A 20,150-nucleotide genomic window follows, 5' to 3' on the forward strand; every position below is an offset into this window, starting at 1 on the left:
GCCGTCGTGAACGCCGTCGAAGTTCACGACGGCGCGGAATTGCCCCGGTCCCGACCGATTCAGGCCCTGACAATGGGCCAGGATTGGGGCCGCGTCAGCTACACGCGCCAGGCCTTGTCGCCCGCGTAAAAGTGGCACCGCATAGATGACGCGGCTGGCGCCGCATAACGGGCGTCATCTGCGCATGCGCGGTTGCCGTCCTCTCTAAGTCCGCCCCGCAAGAAGATGGGGGACGGATCTTGCGGGGCCGCGGAAGGAAGGAGGTCCTCCTTCAGAGAGGACGGCCCGACGATCGGTGGGCACCGATCGCGGACCACCCCACATTCCAGGTGAAACCCGGTGCAGGATCCCCCCTCGCCCCCCCACAGGCCGCCCACCCCCAGCGTTCACGCACCGCCCACGACTGCAGTGACCAGGTGTGGACGGCGCCGGGGGGAACCCGCCGTTTTGGCCTGGCCGCTCGGCCCATCCGGGCCTCAGAATAGCGGGGGTGCCGGAGAATCGCCATTTTCGGTGTCTCCGGCGATTCTCCGGCCTACGGCCCGCGAAACTCGACCGGGCCGTTCCCGCCGCTTGGGAGAATTGCGGGAGGGCGTCGGACCGGCGTCCCCGGAAATCTTGGCGGCCCAGGCGATTCTCCCAACCGGCGTGGGAGTGGAGAATCGCGCCCCTGGTTTCTCTCTCTGCACCATTATTGTTGGCACTTTCAGCAACTTACCAGGCAAAAACTTTAAAAATCTAAACTGGGAAGGACGTATCTAACCATTTGCTGGTGCTATTTGATGCCTTGTCGAATAACGATCTGCTACTTGTTAAATCATGCAACACCACCCTTTGTAGTAATGTCAGGCTTTTCCAAATTAGTTTTTTTTGACACACACAATGTTGGTCAGGCTGCATTTATTGCCAAACCTTAGTTGCCCCGTGGCAATGCCTCGGCCTTTTCCTTGGACTGCTCTGCTCTCTGGGGTATTGATGTTCCTACATTGTATTAGATAGGGATATCCGGGATTTTGACCTAGCAATGATGAAGTGATATATCCCAGCTGAAACTGTGTGTGAAGTGGAGAAAAACGTGAGTGATGGTGTTCCCACGACGGGGGCACTTGCCCTTCTCATTGGTAGAGGTCACAGACTGAGAGGTACTTTTAATATAAGATTGGCAAGTTGCAATAGGGCATCCTAAAGATTGAATGTACTGTAGACACAAGTGGTGGTACTTGGAGGGGTGGATATTGAATTAGGTGGCAAGGCTGTTAATCTTCCTGGATAGTGTCAAGCTTGTTCAATATTGCTGTGGCTGTGCCATCCAGGCAAGTGGGGTGTAGTCCATTGTACTCCCTTAGAGAGGCATTGAGACCAAGGAGATGAGCCATTCATCACAGTGTTCCCACCCTGCGCCCTGCTTTGTTAGCTACATCAACAACATGGCAGGTGTAGTTAAGCCTTATGTCAGTGGTGGCCCCATGAGATTGAAGGTCAGAAACTATGATGGTGGCGCCGTTGAATGACAGCAGGGAGACATTTGGGCTTTTCATTGTTGGGTATGATCATTGCCTGGCATTTATGTACTACAAATAATAGCTGCAGCCTTATCAAGTCAAGCCAGGTTCTGCTATTAAATTAAAGTCGCCATAGTCCCAGATGACCATAGGCTGACTGATGGTGGTTTAACCTGAGGGTCACCACACCTCCGGCAAGGGGCGGCCTTCATGAATAACCGCAGCCGGGCGGGAATTGAACCCAAGCTGTTGGCCTCGCTGTGCATCACGAACCAGCTGTCCAGCCTAATTAGCTAAACCGGCCCCCATAAGCCTGTGTAAATGCTTCTGTCCGGTTTCGAAACGAGGACCTTTCTCATGTTAGGCGAATGTGTTGGCCACCACAATACTGAAACACTGTAAAATTCCACCAGCTGCAATGGTTGGGATTGAACCCATGTCCTCAGAACATTAGCCTGGATCTCTGGATTATTAGTCGAGTGACATCACCACTATACCATCATCTCTTGCAAGGTCCTGCTATATGCAGGCATAAACTGCTCTTTCAATGGAGCCATGGTAGAATCATCAGCCCAACTCCTGATTCTATGGAAGGGTATTTACGTAGCAGTTGAAGATGCTTAGGCCAAGGAGACTCTTCTAATGAACACTTGCAGCAATGTCTCATAATAATAACCTTTTATTGTCACAAGCATGAAATTACTGTCGCCACATTTCGGCGCTGTTCGGGTAAGCTGGTACGGGAATTGAACCCGCGCTGCTGGCCTGGTTCTGCATCACAAACCAGCTGTCTAGCCCACTGAGCTAAACCAGCCTAGAGGCTGCAGCGATTGGTCTCTGGCAAACATGACCACCTTCCTGGGTCAGTGAGTCAGGTTTGATTCCCGTCACTCGAGAAATTCTATCGACCCTTAGTGCTCTGACTTTTGTCGGGCTTGTTGAATGTGGCTTTGGTATTCCACTGGACATTCAAGAGCATGAACGTCTATGGTATTTCAGGGAAGAGAAGGGAGCACAACTTTCAAATATTCTAACTGAAATGTCAAACCCAGAGGGTTCATTATGATTTAAGTTTTCTTTAAATTTTCATTATCACTGATTTTACTGCACAAGAAAAGTCACGAAAGGTGTTTAGTCAGGCTTGTGTGGAAGTGCCAAGCCAATAATTCAGAGATTCCAATGTTTCCCAAAGTCAGTATTATCCTGACCAGTGTCCCCAAGCTGAATTGGGTCCGTAAACAGTTTGTTATGAATTACATCACAAAGTTGTTGGGCTGCTGATGACGAAAGGAATGCTCTGCCATGGATTCACTCTGTGATGCTCATCTGCCTCCTTCAGCACGGACATTACAACCATAGAGGGTGCTACTTCCCAATTTCCTGACTTTATTCTACCACTTTAACCTGGGTAGCCCATCGGCCATCCCATCTTATTTCACACTGGGGGCAAGAGGAATGCGGTGGGGGTGGGGGGTGGGGCGGTGAGGGAGGGGGGGGGGGGGAGCAGCCTAATTAGACAATTGTCCTGATAATGTTGCAGGAACACACAGCACAAATAGGATTCAAGTCAGTTGCTTAAGTAGACACCAGGAGACACCATGAGGCAGTGCTATTCTCTTTTGAGAGAGCTGACTGACTTTGTTCAGTCTCACAGCTCTTGTCCCGTCACCCCCCCCCCCCCCCATGTCCCAGCTGTCCCCTATATACTTGTGTTGCAAGTACTTAATTAACCAAAGCCCTGGTATGTCTAGCCTAACAATAATATTAACATACTGTTAACTCTCAAGGCTGTGACAAGCCTGCCCTGAGCAATTAGACAAAGAAGTCTTCCCATCAAAAGCGACAGATGATCTCAGTTAAATGTCTCATTCCAGGGCCACCATAGAATGATAGAATCGTGCAGCACATATGGAGGTCATTTAATACAAAGTGCCTGTGCCCACACTTTGAATGTACTTTCCCTGATATTTCCCTCCTGAACATCCCCTTAAAGTATTGATTCAATTCCTCTTTGGAAGCGATTATTGAATCTTCGTCCACCAGACTTTCAGGAGTACATTCCAAATCATAACAACTCTCTGTGTAAAAAAGTTAATTTATCTTACCTATAAATTAAAAGATTCATGCTCCCTTAGAACTGTGCCTGGCAGCCCGAGAATATGAGGGAAGAGAGAAAATCCCAATGATGATCTCGAAGAAATGAATAGTCTCTTTCATGACGCCACATAAAATTTGTAGTTAAATTCGATTAGTGAGGCATTTCTGCTTGTTCCTTCAAATCAGTCTTTTTGTTAGAAGTCTTCTTTCCCCCAATTACAGTCTGCAGCATTTAGACAGGAGAGCAAAGGGACTGAGTATGTCTCATGGGCCGAGGATCGGAATAAACTTCGAGGTAGAGACCCAAATAAAGGGCTAATTTTTCAAAATGCATTCTTCCATCGGGGAAACACTCAAGTGTGCAGGAGACTTTGCAATGATAGAAAAGAATGCCAAACTGAAGTATGAACCAATATTTTATTTGATCCTGTCGTCATTACTGACCACAAACAAAGTTATTGTGTGCAAAGACACGTGCAGCATTGAATCGGCGGGATTGATCCCGTGCAAAATAGTTTAGGGTGCCAACCTTTTGTCGTTATTCTTGTGTGCGAGATGCTGCCTTGGCAGAATCCTGCTAATAAAGTAGGCTGACCTACATACAGCAGCTGAACTGCTGGAATGAGGGATTTCTTTTCCGCTTCCTGATGTCGGAGCTAATAAAAGATGTGTGATCTCTTTCTCGCTGACAGGAAAATCTCCAGAGGACGTGGTGCGAAGGTACATGCAGAAGGTCAAGAATCCACCAGACGAGGTGAGGGTTACCTATCAAACTATCCCTCAGTCAGAGCGCTCCAGAAAGATCAGAAGGTGATAGGTGGCTGTTACAATTCCCTTCACCCTACTGTGTGCAATTATTTCCATCTGCAAGGCAGGAACAAAAACTATGCTCATTGCGGTAGCAGTTCTTGAACCAAATGCCGCTGTGATTGTGTGTGGGTGTGTGTGTTTGTGTTTTTTTCCCGGGCCAAAGCATCTCTGTTTGTATATCTGCTCATCTCATTGTATTTTTCATTGTTGCATCTGGAACTTATGTGTGTCATCATTTCTCAATCGACATTGTCTCCGTTTCTGAATTATCCTTGTCTGTGATCGTGCTCCAAATTGTCTCTGTAAATGACTGGAATAGACTGCATTTTTAAAGTGTGTTTTCTTCCAAGCTAATAATAAAGAATTTATTTGGTGATCAAACTCGATAATCCTAGCCTTCTAATCCTACCGGATGCCAAAGGAGAGACTTGCATTTATATGGTGCCTTTAACAGCCTCCGGGAGTCCGAAAGTGCTTCATAGCTTTAGTAACTTGAGGAAGCATGCAAAAAGTGAACATCCATTTATTTTAAATGTATACAATGTGCTGCATAAAGCAGCATCTCGCTCCCAGTACAATCCTTGCTGGGAGGATTAGTCTGTCTCGACCCTGCTTTGGGCCGGCTTTTATATTAGTACTAATGAGCCCCAGGCCTCCGCTCCTTATCTGGGCAGCTCGTACTCCACGATTCCCCCAGGAAGATCAATGATGGTTTCCCCGAGATCCTTGTGGGAGTCATGACAATAGCCAATGAAGTAAATTTGGAGATTAGCCCACCATTGTAGGGAAGCAAATTTGCCAGGGGCTGCCTCTGAGCCTGTGGCTTGTCAAAGGTAAAATTAATCTGTTTAATTCATTCTCGCGCTCAAAGCGCCTCACTTTGGTTATACATCTTCATCAAGGCAATGTAAAAAAATGAGCAAATTCCTCCAGCGGAAGAGTCTTGTGTAGGTGATAGGGATCTCAGCTGCCGGCTAGAGAGCTAGTGGGGGAAACATGTTGCCAGCAATGGACTTTCCTCCGGGATCAAGGACTGTTGCTGTTTTAACACCTGCCCAAGGCCAAAGGTCATTGCTAGCTCCCGAGCAACTAGTCAGTGAGGCGGCAGTGACCCCCAGGTCACAGGGTGGGGAATATGCGGTGGCTTTGCAGTGGGAGAGGGGAGGATGTGGTGGTCGGCAGCAAGGGAAAAGGGGTGGCATTCAGCTCTCATTCCTTCCCGATGCTGGGCCCAACCCTCAGGCAATGAGTAGTTTTGGACAAGGAATCCATCCCCCGGGTGCCTGCCACCAACTCCATAGAGTTTTGCTTGTTGAGCTCACCGCATTGCAAGCTCCCTGCCCTGCCACTGGGTTAATACCAGCAGTGGTGATTTGAGCCCCTTCAGTGGGCAGTAATTGCCCATTTAAGCGCCTCAATTGCCGTCAGGGTGAGGAGGCTTCCCACGAGCCTTCCCGTCACGGCATAATCAAGGTGGAGGTGTGAAGGCAGCCGACTCCTCACCCACCCACCACCATCCTGCCCAATGATCTGCTCCCCCACCATCAAACAAGCCTTGGGAGTAGGCTCCAGATTCCACCCCATATCCTCCATACACAGACCATCTCGTGCAAGCATTTTTGTCATTGTGTTGTTTGAACCTCTCAGGATGCAGTAGGGCTCAATACTATGTGACTGTAAATTATTTATTAATACAAAATTCCAAATTAATAAATCATTTACAACTCCTTTTGACAACAACTTACATCAAAGTAATACCTCGAAGCTAGGAAAACACCCTAACATACTTCGCAGGAACCTCATCAGACAAAAATTGACACCAAGAAAAGAATATGTTAGAAATGGCGAAAGGCTGTTTAGAAAGGCCTTAAAGGAGGAGAGGTTTAGGGAGGGAATTCCAAACTGTAGAGTCGAGATGGCTGGAGAAATAATTGCCAATAGTCACATGATGGGGTGATGGGTGACTCTTGATGTAGGTTTTAAAAGAAGTGGGGAGCAGATAATCAGATGAACAAAAGTTTGCAGAATGTAGAGTATTCAGTAGAATTTTTGTCATTTGGGAGGAGGAATTCTTGGCAGCCTGCATGTAAAAGCAGACAATATATCGAATCAGCAGCCCATTATATGCAGCGCCTAATGTTGGAGTCAATGGAGCTGAATATGAGGTGCTGCTTAGAAAGAATAGTCAATCTGTTATCGCCCATTTTACTCTTCAGTCTCGACGAGTCTCCAGCATTTGATTTCACAGTAGAGCTCATTGTGTGCATTAATCTAGCATTTGTTGCAGCCCATCAGCTTGTCACTATTCGCTTGAATTTAATATGGAAAAAAGATCATTTAATACTTTTTAGCACCTCGTAGAGCTGGCTTTTATCTGCTGGAACATATTGATCTAATTACTGCACTTCAAGGCTGTGTATTGCTGTGATAAACCTCATGCACATTACCATCTAATTTGCAAATTACCCACTTTTTAATTTTATTATTTTGCCACTCATAATTCCCTGTCTAACCTTTTCACTCCATCTCCATCCTTGTAAGCTTTTGGGAATGCAGTAAAAAGCCACAAGTAAAACGTTTTAACCGTCGCTGTGACAGTAAAGAGTACGACTGAATCGTTTAAACTATGGTCAGAACAGCTGCGGTCAGTCAGGCATTTTGATGGAGGATTAAAATTTTGACACCTTTGAATTATTAAGCATGTTGCTTACAACAGGGGGCAGTGGAATCTCTTTTAAAGACTGCTTAGTCATGGAAACGGCACTGACGATTATGAATTTAATCATTAAGCAAGAATGCGGCAATATCGAGGTTTATATGGGCGGGTAAAACCCTGAGAGTAAAGAGGAACGGACCCGCAGAGAAGGGGGCTTGGCTCTCCCAAGCTTTATTAACTATTACTGGGCTGCCAACATATCGATGGTCAGGAAGTGGGTAGTGGGGGAGGGGTCGGTCTGGGAGCGGATGGAGGCAGCATCCTGCAAAAGTACGAGCCTGGAGGCTTTACTGACGGCACCCTTGCCATTCTCGCCAGCTCGGTACTCTACAAGTCCAGTGGTGGTGGCAGCCCGAAGGGTGTGGGGGCAATGGAGGCAGCATTTGAGACTGGAGGGGGCGTCAGTGTGGTCACCGATCTGTGACAATCACCAGTTTGTCCCGGGGGGGCTAGATGGGGGCTGTAAGGTATGGCAGCGGGTAGGGATTGAAAGGTTTGGAGATCTATTCATCCAGGAGGGCTTTCCGACCTTGGAGACATTAGAGGAGTTTGATTTGCCGGGTGGGAACGGGTTTCGGTATCTTCAAGTGCGGGACATTGTACGGAGGCAGGTTCCAAACTTTCCTCGCCTCCCGCTGAGGGGACTACAGGATAAAGTGCTGCCAAAAACAGGTGTTGGAGTTGGGAAGGTTTCGGAGATATACAGGGAATTGTTAGAATGGGAAAGGGCCCCTATCAGAGAGGTGAAGAGGAAATGGGAAGAGGGGAGCTGGAAACTGAACTGTGGGAAAAAGCCTTGAAACGGGTAAATGCATCCTCGGCCTGTGTGAGACTTGGCTTGATCCAGTTCAAGGTAGTCCACAGGGCCCACATGATGGTAGCCCGGATGAGTAGGTTCTTCAAGGAGGCGGAGGACAGATGTGAACGGTGTGGGGGTAGCCCGGCCAGCCATGTTCATATGTTTTGGGCATGTCCGAAACAGGGAATTCTGGCAGGGATTTGCGGATGTTATGTCAGAAGTCCTGGAAGGTAGGGTAACTCCGAGTCCAGAATTGGCAATATTTGGTGTGTCGGAGGATCCGGGGGCAAAGGGGTGGAGGGAGGCAGATATCCTGGCCTTCTCCTCCCTGATGGCCCGGGGACGGATCTTGCTGAGATGGAGGGACTCGGAGCCCCTGAAGTTAGGAGTGTGGGTCAGCGAGATGGTAGAGTTTCTCAGTCTGGAGAAAATCAAGTTCGCTCTGAGAGGATCAATATCGGGATTCGCCTGGAGTTGGCGGCCGTTCATCGATTTCTTCAACAAAAATTGAATGTCCGCAGTAAGGGGGGAAAGGGAAAAGGGCGGGTGAGGAAAACAGGAGGCATGGTAATGTTAAATAAGGACAGGCGACTCAGTATATGGGTAATTAGGGACAGGGTGGGAGAAGTGGGCGACGTGGTTTAATTAATTAAAAAAAATATATATTTTTATTCTCCTTTTTCACATTTTCTCCCAAATTTACACCCACCAACAATAAACAATAATCAGCAACAAATATGTCAATCCCCATAACAATAACAACGATCCCATCCTCCCACCAACCCCCAAACATTAGCCCGCATGTTTACATAAACAAATGACAAAAAGGAATCAGAGATTACCGGTCAGGCAGGGAGGAAGGCGTCGAGCGAGGGAACCGTGGTTTACCAAAGAAGTGGAATCTCTTGTTAAGAGGAAGAAGGAGGCCTATGTGAAGATGAGGTGTAAAGTTTCAGTTGGGGCGATGGATAGTTACAAGGTAGCGAGGAAGGATCTAAAGAGAGAGCTAAGACGAGCAAGGAGGGGACATGAGAAGTATTTGGCAGGTAGGATCAAGGAAAACCCAAAAGCTTTCTATAGGTATGTCAGGAATAAGCGAATGACTAGGGAAAGAATAGGACCAGTCAAGGACAGGGATGGGAAGTTGTGTGTGGAGTCTGAAGAGATAGGTGAGATACTAAATGAATATTTTTCGTCCGTATTCACTCAGGAAAAAGATAATGTTATGGAGGAGAATGCTGAGCCCCAGGCTAATAGAATAGATGGCATTGAGGTACGTAGGGAAGAGGTGATGGCAATTCTGGACAGGCTGAAAATAGATAAGTCCCCGGGTCCTGATGGGATTTATCCTAGGATTCTCTGGGAGGCCAGGGAAGAGATTGCTGGACCTTTGGCTTTGATTTTTATGTCATCATTGGCTACAGGAATAGTGCCAGAGGACTGGAGGATAGCAAATGTGGTCCCTTTGTTCAAAAAGGGGAGCAGAGACAACCCCGGCAACTATAGACCGGTGAGCCTCACGTCTGTAGTGGGTAAAGTCTTGGAGGGGATTATAAGAGACAAGATTTATAATCATCTAGATAGGAATAATATGATCAGGGATAGTCAGCATGGCTTTGTGAAGGGTAGGTCATGCCTCACAAACCTTATCGAGTTCTTTGAGAAGGTGACTGAACAGGTAGACGAGGGTAGAGCAGTTGATGTGGTGTATATGGATTTCAGCAAAGCATTTGATAAGGTTCCCCACGGTAGGCTATTGCAGAAAATACGGAGGCTGGGGATTGAGGGTGATTTAGAGATGTGGATCAGAAATTGGCTAGCTGAAAGAAGACAGAGGGTGGTGGTTGATGGGAAATGTTCAGAATGGAGTTCAGTTACAAGTGGAGTACCACAAGGATCTGTTCTGGGGCCGTTGCTGTTTGTCATTTTTATCAATGACCTAGAGGAAGGCGCAGAAGGGTGGGTGAGTAAATTTGCAGACGATACTAAAGTCGGTGGTGTTGTCGATAGTGTGGAAGGATGTAGCAGGTTACAGGGGGATATAGATAAGCTGCAGAGCTGGGCTGAGAGGTGGCAAATGGAGTTTAATGTAGAGAAGTGTGAGGTGATTCACTTTGGAAGGAATAACAGGAATGCGGAATATTTGGCTAATGGTAAAGTTCTTGAAAGTGTGGATGAGCAGAGGGATCTAGGTGTCCATGTACATAGATCCCTGAAAGTTGCCACCCAGGTTGATAGGGTTGTGAAGAAGGCCTATGGAGTGTTGGTCTTTATTGGTAGAGGGATTGAGTTCCGGAGTCAGGAGGTCATGTTGCAGCTGTAAGTTGCATTTGGAGTATTGCGTACAGTTCTGGTCACCGCATTATAGGAAGGACGTGGAGGCTTTGGAGCGGGTGCAGAGGAGATTTACCAGGATTTTGCCTGGTATGGAGGGAAAATCTTATGAGGAAAGGCTGATGGACTTGAGGTTGTTTTCGTTGGAGAGAAGAAGGTTAAGAGGAGACTTAATAGAGGCATACAAAATGATCAGGGGGTTAGATAGGGTGGACAGTGAGAGCCTTCTCCCGCGGATGGAAATGGCTGGCACGAGGGGACATAGCTTTAAACTGAGGGGTAATAGATATAGGACAGAGGTCAGAGGTAGGTTCTTTACGCAAAGAGTAGTGAGGCCGTGGAATGCCCTACCGGCTACAGTAGTGAACTCGCCAACATTGAGGGCATTTAAAAGTTTATTGGATAAACATATGGATGATAATGGCATAGTGTAGGTTAGATGGCTTTTGTTTCGGTGCAACATCGTGGGCCGAAGGGCCTGTACTGCGCTGTATCGTTCTATGTTCTATGACCCATAGTCACCCTTAATACACACAGCCCCACTCCCCTCCCACCCATCCCCCCCCAACTAATGTTCGGTGTTATCCAGTTCTTGAAAGTGCATAATAAATAGTGCCCATGACTTGTAGAACCCCTCCGAGCTTCCCCTCAGTTCAAATTAACCTTCTCAAGAGTCAAGAATTCCAACAGGTCCCCCCGCCACGCCAGGGCACTGGGTGGAGAGGCTGCTCTACATCCCAACATGATCCGCCTTCGGGCGATCAACGAGGCGAAGGCTACGATATCTGCCTCCACACCCGTTTCCAACCCTGGCTGGTCCGACACCCCGAATATGGCCTCCCGGGGACCCGGGTCCAGTTTCACACGCACCACCTTGGAAATTACCCTAAACACCTCCTTCCAGTAATCCTCTAGCTTTGGACAGGACCAAAAGGTATGGACGTGATTAGCAGCCCCCCCCTGCAATGTTCACACACATCTTCTACTTCAGAGAATCGGCTCACCTCACCCTCGTGAGGTGCGCTCTGTATACCACCTTCAGCTGTATCAGCCCCAACCTCGCCCATGAGGTGGAGGCATTTCCTCTCCGGAGCACCTCACACCAGACCCCCTCCTCTATGACCTAGATTTCATAGAATTTACAGTGCAGAAGGAGGCCATTCGGCCCATCGAGTCTGCACCGGCTCTTGGAAAGAGCACCCTACCCAAGCCCACACCACCCTATCCCCATAACCCAGTAACCCCACTCAACCAACACTAAGGGCAATTTTGGACACTAAGGGCAATTTAGCATGGCCAATCCACCTAACCTGCACATCTTTGGACTGTGGGAGGAAACCGGAGTACCCGGAGGAAACCCACGCACACACGGGGAGAACATGCAGACTCCGCACAGACAGTGACCCAGCCGGGAATCGAACCTGGGACCCTGGAGCTGTGAAGCAATTGCGCTAACCGCTATGCTACCGTGCTGCCCACCTCTCCCAACTCTTCCTCCCACTTTGCTTTGATCCCTTCCAGTGGTGCCTTATCCTCTTCCAGAATAGCTCCGTACACCGCTGTCACTACCCCCTTCTCCAGTCCCCTTGTCGTCAGCACCTCCTCCAGCAATGTGGAGGCCAGTTCCTCCGGGAAGCTCTGTATCTCCTTTCTGGCAAAATCTCGAACCTGCATGTATCTAAACATTTCCCCCTGCTCCAGCCCATACTTTGCTTCCAGCTCCCTCAATCCTGCAAACCGACCCCTAAGAAACAAGTCTTTTAGCATCTTAATCCCCTTCTCTTCCCATTTCCAGAAATTTCCTTCCCACCTCCCTGGCTCAAATCTGTGATTCCTCCGATTCGGCATTTCCCTTGACCCTGCCCCCAACCCAGTGTTGGCGAAACTGTCTCCAGATTTTCAATGAAGCTATTATTACCGAACCCCCTGAATATTTCCCTGGTGCTATCAGGAGCGGCGCTGTTGCTAGTGCTTTCAATCCCGACCCCCTGCACAAACTCTCTTCCATTCTGTCCCACTGGGTATCATCCCCTCTGACCCAGCTCCGCATCGTCTCCAAATTCGTCGCCCAGTAGTAGTACATCAGGTTCGGAAGACCCAAACCCCCCTGCCTGCCTTCTCCTCTGTCGCAGCACATTTTGACTCTGGCCACCTTCCCTCCCCATATGAACGAGGTAATCCTTCCCTCAATCTCCCTGAAAAAAGCCTTTGGCAGGAAAATCGGTAGACATTGAAAGATAAACAGAAATCGTGGCAACACATTCATTTTGACTGCCTGTACCCGACCCGTCAGTGACAGAGGGAGACCATCCCACCTTGCCAGATCAGCTTTCACTCTCCGCACCAAACTAGAGATGTTGTACCTGCGAAGCCTCCCCCACTCCCAGGCAACCTGCACCCCCAGATACCTAAAGTGAGTCCCTGCCCTACAGAATGGCAGCCCCCCCACTCCTGCCCCCACCTCCGGTCAAGACACCACAAAGTACTCACTCTTGTCTAGGTTCAGCCTGTACCCCGAGAAAGACCTAAATACCCGCAGTAGCTCCAATATTCCCCCTATCGACACACTCGGTTCCGACACATATAACAGCAAGTCGTCGGCATATAAGGACACCCTATGCTCTATCCACCCCTTTCCTATTCCTTTCCATGCTCCCGAACTTCTTAATGCGATGGGCAATGGCTCAATCGCAAGTGCAAACAGCAGGGGGACATAGGACATCCCTGCCTCGTCCCACAGTGGAGAGAAAAGTATCTCGAGCTGATGTTGTTTGTGCGGACACTCACCCTCGGCTCCTTATATAGTAGCTTTACCCAGTTCACAAATCTTGGTCCAATCCCAAACCGCTCCAGAACTGCCATCAATTACCCCCATTCTACCCGGTCAAACGCCTTCTCAGCATCCAATGCCACAACCACCTCTGTTTCCTTCCCTTCTGCCGGTGCCATAACGTTCAAAACCCTCTTAATGTTTTAAAAAAGCTGCCTCCCTCTCACGAACCCCATCTGATCCTCACCTATTACCTTCGGGAGGCACTCCTCCAGCCTACCCGCCAGTACCTTCGCCAACACTTTTACGTCCACATTCAGAAGTGATATGGGCCTATACAACCCACACTCCATTGGATCCTTATCTTTTTTTAGCAACAGGGAAATCGATGCCTGCCCCAGGGTCTGTGGCAACACCCCCTTCCCTATCGCCTCTTCAAACATCCCCACCATCAGGGGTGCCAGCTTATCCTTGCATTTTTAATAATATTCCCCCAGAAACCCATCCGGCCCTGCCACCTTCCACGACTGCATCTTCCCAATCACATCCTTTATCTCCTGCTGCACTATTGCTCCTTCTAATGTAGCCCTGTCCTCCTCTCCTAGCCTCTGGTACTCCAACCCATCTAGAAATTCCTGCATCCCACGGTCTCCCCCGGGTGGCTCTGACCTGTACAATCTCTCATAAAACTCCTCAAAAACCTTGTTAATCAGCTCCGGAACCACCACTAACTTCCCTGCCCTATCCCTCACCTGAAGAATTTCCCTTGCCGCTGCTTCCCTCCGGAGCTGACCTGCTAACATACCTTACCTACATGTTCATAAACTGCACTCCTTGCTCCTCTCAGTTGGCGCACCGCCTTCCTGGTAAACAGTCTGTCGGAGGTCACCTGTAGTTCCTTCCACTTTTCCAGCTTCGCTGGGTCCCCATCTTCTGCATAACTCCTATCTACCTCCAACATCTCATCTATTACCCTCTGCCGCTCCAACCTCTCCTCTTTGTCCACCCTGGCCTTAAACAAAATTACCTCACCCCTCACCCCTCTGATTAGCAAATTTGCAGATGATACTAAGATTGGTGGCGTTGCAGATAGCGAGGAGGACTGTCAGCGAATACAGCAAAATATAGATAGATTGGAGAGTTGGGCAGAGAAATGGCAGATGGAGTTCAATCCAGGCAAATGCGAGGTGATGCATTTTGGAAGATCTAATTCAAGAGCGGACTACACGGTCAATGGAAGAGTCCTGGGGAAAATTGATGTACAGAGAGATCTGGGAGTTCAGGTCCATTGTACCCTGAAGGTGGCAACGCAGGTCGATAGAGTGGTCAAGAAGGCATACAGCAGGCTTGCCTTCATCGGACGGGGTATTGAGTATAAGAGTCGGCAGGCCATGTTACAGTTGTATAGGACTTTGGTTAGGCCACATTTGGAATACTGCGTGCAGTTCTGGTCGCCACATTACCAGAAGGATGTGGATGCTTTACAAACAAACAAAGAACAAAGAAATGTACAGCACAGGAACAGGCCCTTCGGCCCTCCAAGCCCGTGCCGACCATGCTGCCCGACTAAACTACAATCTTCTACACTTCCTGGGTCCGTATCCTTCTATTCCCATCCTATTCATGTATTTGTCAAGATGCCCCTTAAATGTCCCTATCGTCCCTGCTTCCACCACCTCCTCCGGTAGCGAGTTCCAGGCACCCACTACCCTCTGCGTAAAAAACTTGCCTCGTACATCTACTCTAAACCTTGCCCCTCTCACCTTAAACCTATGCCCCCTAGTAATTGACCCCTCTACCCTGGGGAAAAGCCTCTGACTATCCACTCTGTCTATGCCCCTCATAATTTTGTATACCTCTATCAGGTCTCCCCTCACCTCCTTCGTTCCAGTGAGAACAAACCGAGTTTATTCAACCGCTCCTCATAGCTAATGCCCTCCATACCAGGCAACATTCTGGTAAATCTCTTCTGCACCCTCTCTAAAGCCTCCACATCCTTCTGGTAGTGTGGCGACCAGAATTGAACACTATACTCCAAGTGTGGCCTAACTAAGGTTCTATACAGCTGCAACATGACTTGCCAATTCTTATACTCAATGCCCCGGCCAATGAAGGCAAGCATGCCGTATGCCTTCTTGACTACCTTCTCCACCTGTGTTGCCCCTTTCAATGACCTGTGGACGTGTACTCCTTTAGAGAGGGTGCAGAGGAGGTTCACCAGGATGTTGCCTGGTATGGAGGGTGCTAGCTATGAAGAAAGGTTGAGTAGATTAGGATTGTTTTCGTTGGAAAGACGGAGGTTGAGGGGGGACCTGATTGAGGTCTACAAAATTATGGGAGGTATAGACAGGATGGATAGCAACAAGCTTGTTCCAAGAGTGGGGGTGTCAATTACAAGGGGTCACGATTTCAAGGTGAGAGGGGGAACGTTTAAGGGAGATGTGCGTGGAAAGTTTTTTACGCAGAGGGTGGTGGGGGCCTGGAACGCTTTGCCAGCGGAGGTGGTAGAGGCGGGTACGATAGCATCATTTAAGATGCATCTAGACAGATATATGAACGGGCGGGGAACAGAGGGAAGTAGATCCTTGGAAAATAGAAGACAGGTTTAGATAAAGGATCTGGATCGGCGCAGGCTGGGAGGGCCGAAGGGCCTGTTCCTGTCCTGTAATTTTCTTTGTTCTTTGTTCTTTGCTCACAACCGCCTTTAGAGCCTCCCAGACAACTGCCTTCGACACCTCACCCGTACAGTTGAAGCTTACATATTCCTTAATTACCTTTTCAATTTTCTCACAGAACACTTGGTTCCCCAAAAGCCCCATATCCAGTTTCCACCCCGGCCTCTGCGCTACCCACTTCTCCAGTACCATATCCACCCAATGTGGAGCGTGATCTGACACTGCAATTGCCGAGTATTCCGACCCCTTAACCCCGCCAGCAAAGCCTTCCCCACCACAAAGAAGTCGATCCGCGAGTATGCCTTATGTACTGCTGAGAAAAACGAGTACTCCCGTTCCCATGGGTGCAGGAATCTCCAAGGGTCCACCCCTCCCATTTCCACCATTAGCCCAGCCAGCGCCTTCGCGCCCCCCCCCCCCCCCCCCCCCCCCCCGATGGGACCAGTGAGCGGGGCCGTGATCTGTCCAACCTTGGCTTCTGCACCAAGTTCCAGTCTCCCCTCACAATCAGTTTGTGCGTCTCCAAGTCAGGGATGGCCCCAAACACCTTCTTCGCGAATCCCCCATCGTCCCAATTGGGACCGTAAACACTTAACAGCGCCACTCATCTCCCTTCCAGTGCCCCTGCCACAATCACATATCTACCCCCCTGATCTGCCACTACCTTCTCCATCTGGAAGCGTACCCTTTTGCTGACCAGCACCGCTACCCCTCGCGCCCTTCCATCAAATCCAGAGTGAAACACTTGGCTAACCCAGCCCTTTTAAGTCTCACCTGGTCCTTCACCCTCAATTGAGTCTCCTGCAGCATTGTCACATCGGCTTTCAAACTTTTAAGATGAGCAAGCACCCTTGACCTCTTGACCGGACCTCCTAGCCCTCTCACGTTCCACGTGACTATCCTAACTGGGGGTCTCTCACCCCCTTCACCCTTCTTATCCACCATCATCACACCACTGGGCCCTGCCACTTAAGCCTGATCCACCCCTGCCATTGTTAACATCGAACCTCTTGCCCCCCCTCCCAAGAACCCCCCTACATTTCCCCTTGAAAAAACATCTCCCAGCATCAATCCCTTCCACCCCCTCTCGCTCGCCTCGTAGGCCCATTGAAGCCTGCTATCCAGGCTCCAACGTCTGCAGCCCTCCTCTCACCTCACCTCCGTTCACTAGCTGACTTTAGTTAGCTAGCGCGGGTGGCTCCCCCCGCCAAGGTATATCGTCCCCTTCCACCCAGTCCCAGAGAAAGAAAAAACAAAACCAACAATCCAACCCATACAATTCACTAACATAAGATTTAACCGTCGCAACACAGAACGCCAATCAACCCAACCATTAACTTGAACTCTGTTACAATGCAAAGGGAAGTAAATTACAATACACATCAGTAAAAAGAAAGTTGTAGCATTTATACATTTTCCAGCTGCCCAAACACAGTCCACAGTCCCAAGCTTTCTGCCCTCACGAAAGCCTCAGCCGCCTCCGCTGTCTCAAAATAAAAGTCTTTGGCGTTATACGTTAACCTCAGCTTCGCCGGGTGCACCATACCAAATCGCACCCCCTTTTTGTACAGTGCCGCCTTCACCCGCCCGAACGCCGCTCGTCTCTTTGCCAACTCAACCGTCAAGTCCTGGTAGATCCGAACTCCAGCACTGTCCCACTGCACCTCGCGCTTCTGCTTCGCCCAGCTTAACACCTCCTTCATGCAGTACTTATGGAAGCAGATAATTACTGCTCTTGGCGGCTCATTCACTTTGGGCTTCGGCCTTAATAACCGATGAGCTCGGTCCAGCTCGTACTGGGAGGAGTTCTCACCCTCTCCCATCAGCTCCGCCAACTTCTTAGCGAAGTACTCTGTTGGCCTTGGGCTCTCTGTCCCTTCGGGCAAGCCCACAATTCTCAGATTGTGCCGTCTCAAGTGGTTCTCCAAGTCCTCGAGCTTTGCTTGGTGTCCTCTGTTGACCTCCACCACTCTCTGCAGCTCGTCCCCCATCGAGGTGAGCTGGTCACTGTGCTGCGACTCGGCTTCCTCCACTTCCTTCATCTTCTCGCCCTGCTCTCTCACCTCGGCCGATGTCTTTGCCACAGCTACCCTCACCGGGGCGATTGCCTCCTCCACCAATGATTTCAATGCGACCACCGTTTCCTTCCTCAAAGCCTCCATAGGCCTCGCAAGCTGCTTTTCCAGCTCCACCGCCATCACCTCGGTCATCTTTTCCACGCTAAGTAGTGTGGCCCCACCATGCAGTCCGGCATCTGCCATCTTGTCAGCGCTTTTGCTGGCCTTCTCATTCAACGGCAAACCCGGGTTTTCTTCCTTCTTCTTAGCTGCTTTTCGCCTCCTCTAACAACTTATTATTTCTTCTTTCTTTCTTCAATCCGAAAATAACTAAATAATTATTTTCACAAATTTTTTCCCCAAAATTCCAAAGTCAAGAAATCTCTTCCCCCGGGGACCGGACTTCAAACTTCTCAAAGATCCATTTTCAGTGGGAGCCACCCAGTGTGCTCTAGTCCCCCTCTACATCGCGTTCTGCACTCAGGCCTGCCACCTCGATTGCCTCGCCTCGTGTCAAGCTCCGCCCACGCATCCGACCTCTGGGTCGATGCCTCCCGCTCCGGCCGCTGGACCCTCCCGCGGGGCTCCTCACCAGCTCCAAACCGGACAAACCCGACTCCCGTCCCTCAGGCCCCAAAGGCCGAAAAGAAACCTGGGAAGAGACAACCACGGGGAAACCCCCGAAAAAGTCCGAAAAATCGCGGACCGGCGGGAGCCTCTTCTCGACGCAGCCAGTCCGCTCGCGAGCACCACCGGAAGTCCGGGGACGTGGTTTATTGTTTGTTTGTTCCGTTAGGGGGTATTTTGTGCGTCGACCCATGAGGTTTTAGAAATGTCTACATGTTAAATTGTGAAAATTACAAATGCTTCAATAAAATATTTTCTAAAAAAAAATGAATTTAATCATTGAGGGAGGAAAGCTGTACAATCAAAAATGGAAAGCTGGTCAGAAAACTGAAGACAGTTTGGTCATGCAGTTGGAATGTCAGCCATTCATTTAGAACATCACAGGCATTTAATATCATTGTCCTAGCAATTTGACATGGCTGCACCTAATTAATAATAATTTTAAAAATTTATTGTCACAAGTAGGCTTATATTAACACTGCAACAAAGTTACTGTGAAAAGCCCCTAGTCGCTACATTCTGGCGCCTGTTCGAGTGCACTGAGGGAGAATTCAGAATTCGGGACTTCTGGGAGGAAACCGGAGCATCCGGAGGAAATCCACGCAGACACAGGGAGAATGTGCAGACTCCGCACAGTGAACCAAGCCGGGAATCGAACCTGGGACCCTGGTGCTGTTAAGCAACAGTGCTAATCACTGTGCTATCGTGCCACCCATTTTATGGGTGAAAAATGGGTGCAGTGCTGGCTGGTTTCAGGAGCCAGTGTCTGCTGGCCCAAGGATGCCTGAAAGATCCCTCTCCAATTTTGAATTTGGGCACTTTCAGACATCTGGCACAGCCACGTAAAAGAGGTGTTAGGCCCATCATTAGTATACTTAATCAGTTTCCCTCCTGTTTTACGAGCCCTCTTGAGAAATGAAGCTGCCCTGAGCCCAGGTTCTGCTGCCTTTGTTGCTGCCTCGTCCCCACCACCCCACTGCTAACCTGAGGCTGCTGTCAGCGGGGAAAGGGGTCTTCAATTCATTCCTGCAGAGCAGCGGACAACTGGAGCCTGTAAGGCCCAATACAGGTTTGGCTAAGGGCCCCCTGATTTGCACGTGCAGTGTGGCCACATCAAAACCTTTGAGACAGAAACTGGTGCCACCGGTTTGAAGCTCATTACCCTTTAGGAGGCTACATTATGACTTACTGAGGTGGGGTGCGAGACTCAGTCTGCCAGAAATAGATTTTCTATCACCAATGAGGAGTTGTGATGATAGCTCAAATAGGTTACTAGGTGACAGGTGGCTCCCGCAGGACACCAGGCAGAATTTTACATTCCCCCACCAGTGGCTTTATAGGGAGGGGCTGGCTATAAAACATTTCGAATGGCCTTCCCACAGGGCTCCCGCCGGCCCCGGCCTCTGCAAAAATGTATATTGTGACGGGCAAGGTTTAGGCTGGCCTTTCCACCCTTGCCCCAGTTGAGGCCCTTAAGTGGCCATTTATTGATCAGTTAAGGGGGCTGTTTCCTGTCCAGCCTCTATTTCCAGACTGGCAAGAGGGGCCGGGGAATTATGGTACCCGAGCGCTGTTTAGGCCTCGGGTAAGGTCACCTCCATTAGCATCCTCCTTATAACAGTTTGCGCAGTATCGGAGGGGGGTGTTACTTGCCAACTCCTTGGACGGTGGGAAGGGAAACCCTGCCACCCTAAAGATTCTGGCCATGGTGGTTGGTGGGTGGTGAAATCAAAGATTTTGGGGGGGGGGGAACAAAACTGTTT

At 49.4% G+C, this 20,150-nt stretch overlaps 1 protein-coding gene across 1 annotated transcript in view; it reads left to right on the forward strand.

Annotated features, from left to right (window-relative positions):
- LOC140403908 (E3 ubiquitin-protein ligase DTX1-like) overlaps window positions 1-20,150 on the forward strand; it is a 368,481-nt gene that overhangs the window by 318,941 nt on the left and 29,390 nt on the right. The window contains exon 5 of the mRNA XM_072492183.1: window positions 4,292-4,353. Within this exon, the coding sequence (XP_072348284.1) occupies window positions 4,292-4,353 (62 nt within the window). The remainder of the gene's footprint in view (window positions 1-4,291; window positions 4,354-20,150) is intronic.

The sequence above is a fragment of the Scyliorhinus torazame genome, chromosome 1 (genome assembly GCF_047496885.1).
Source record: "Scyliorhinus torazame isolate Kashiwa2021f chromosome 1, sScyTor2.1, whole genome shotgun sequence".
Taxonomy (NCBI): Eukaryota; Metazoa; Chordata; class Chondrichthyes; order Carcharhiniformes; family Scyliorhinidae; genus Scyliorhinus; species Scyliorhinus torazame.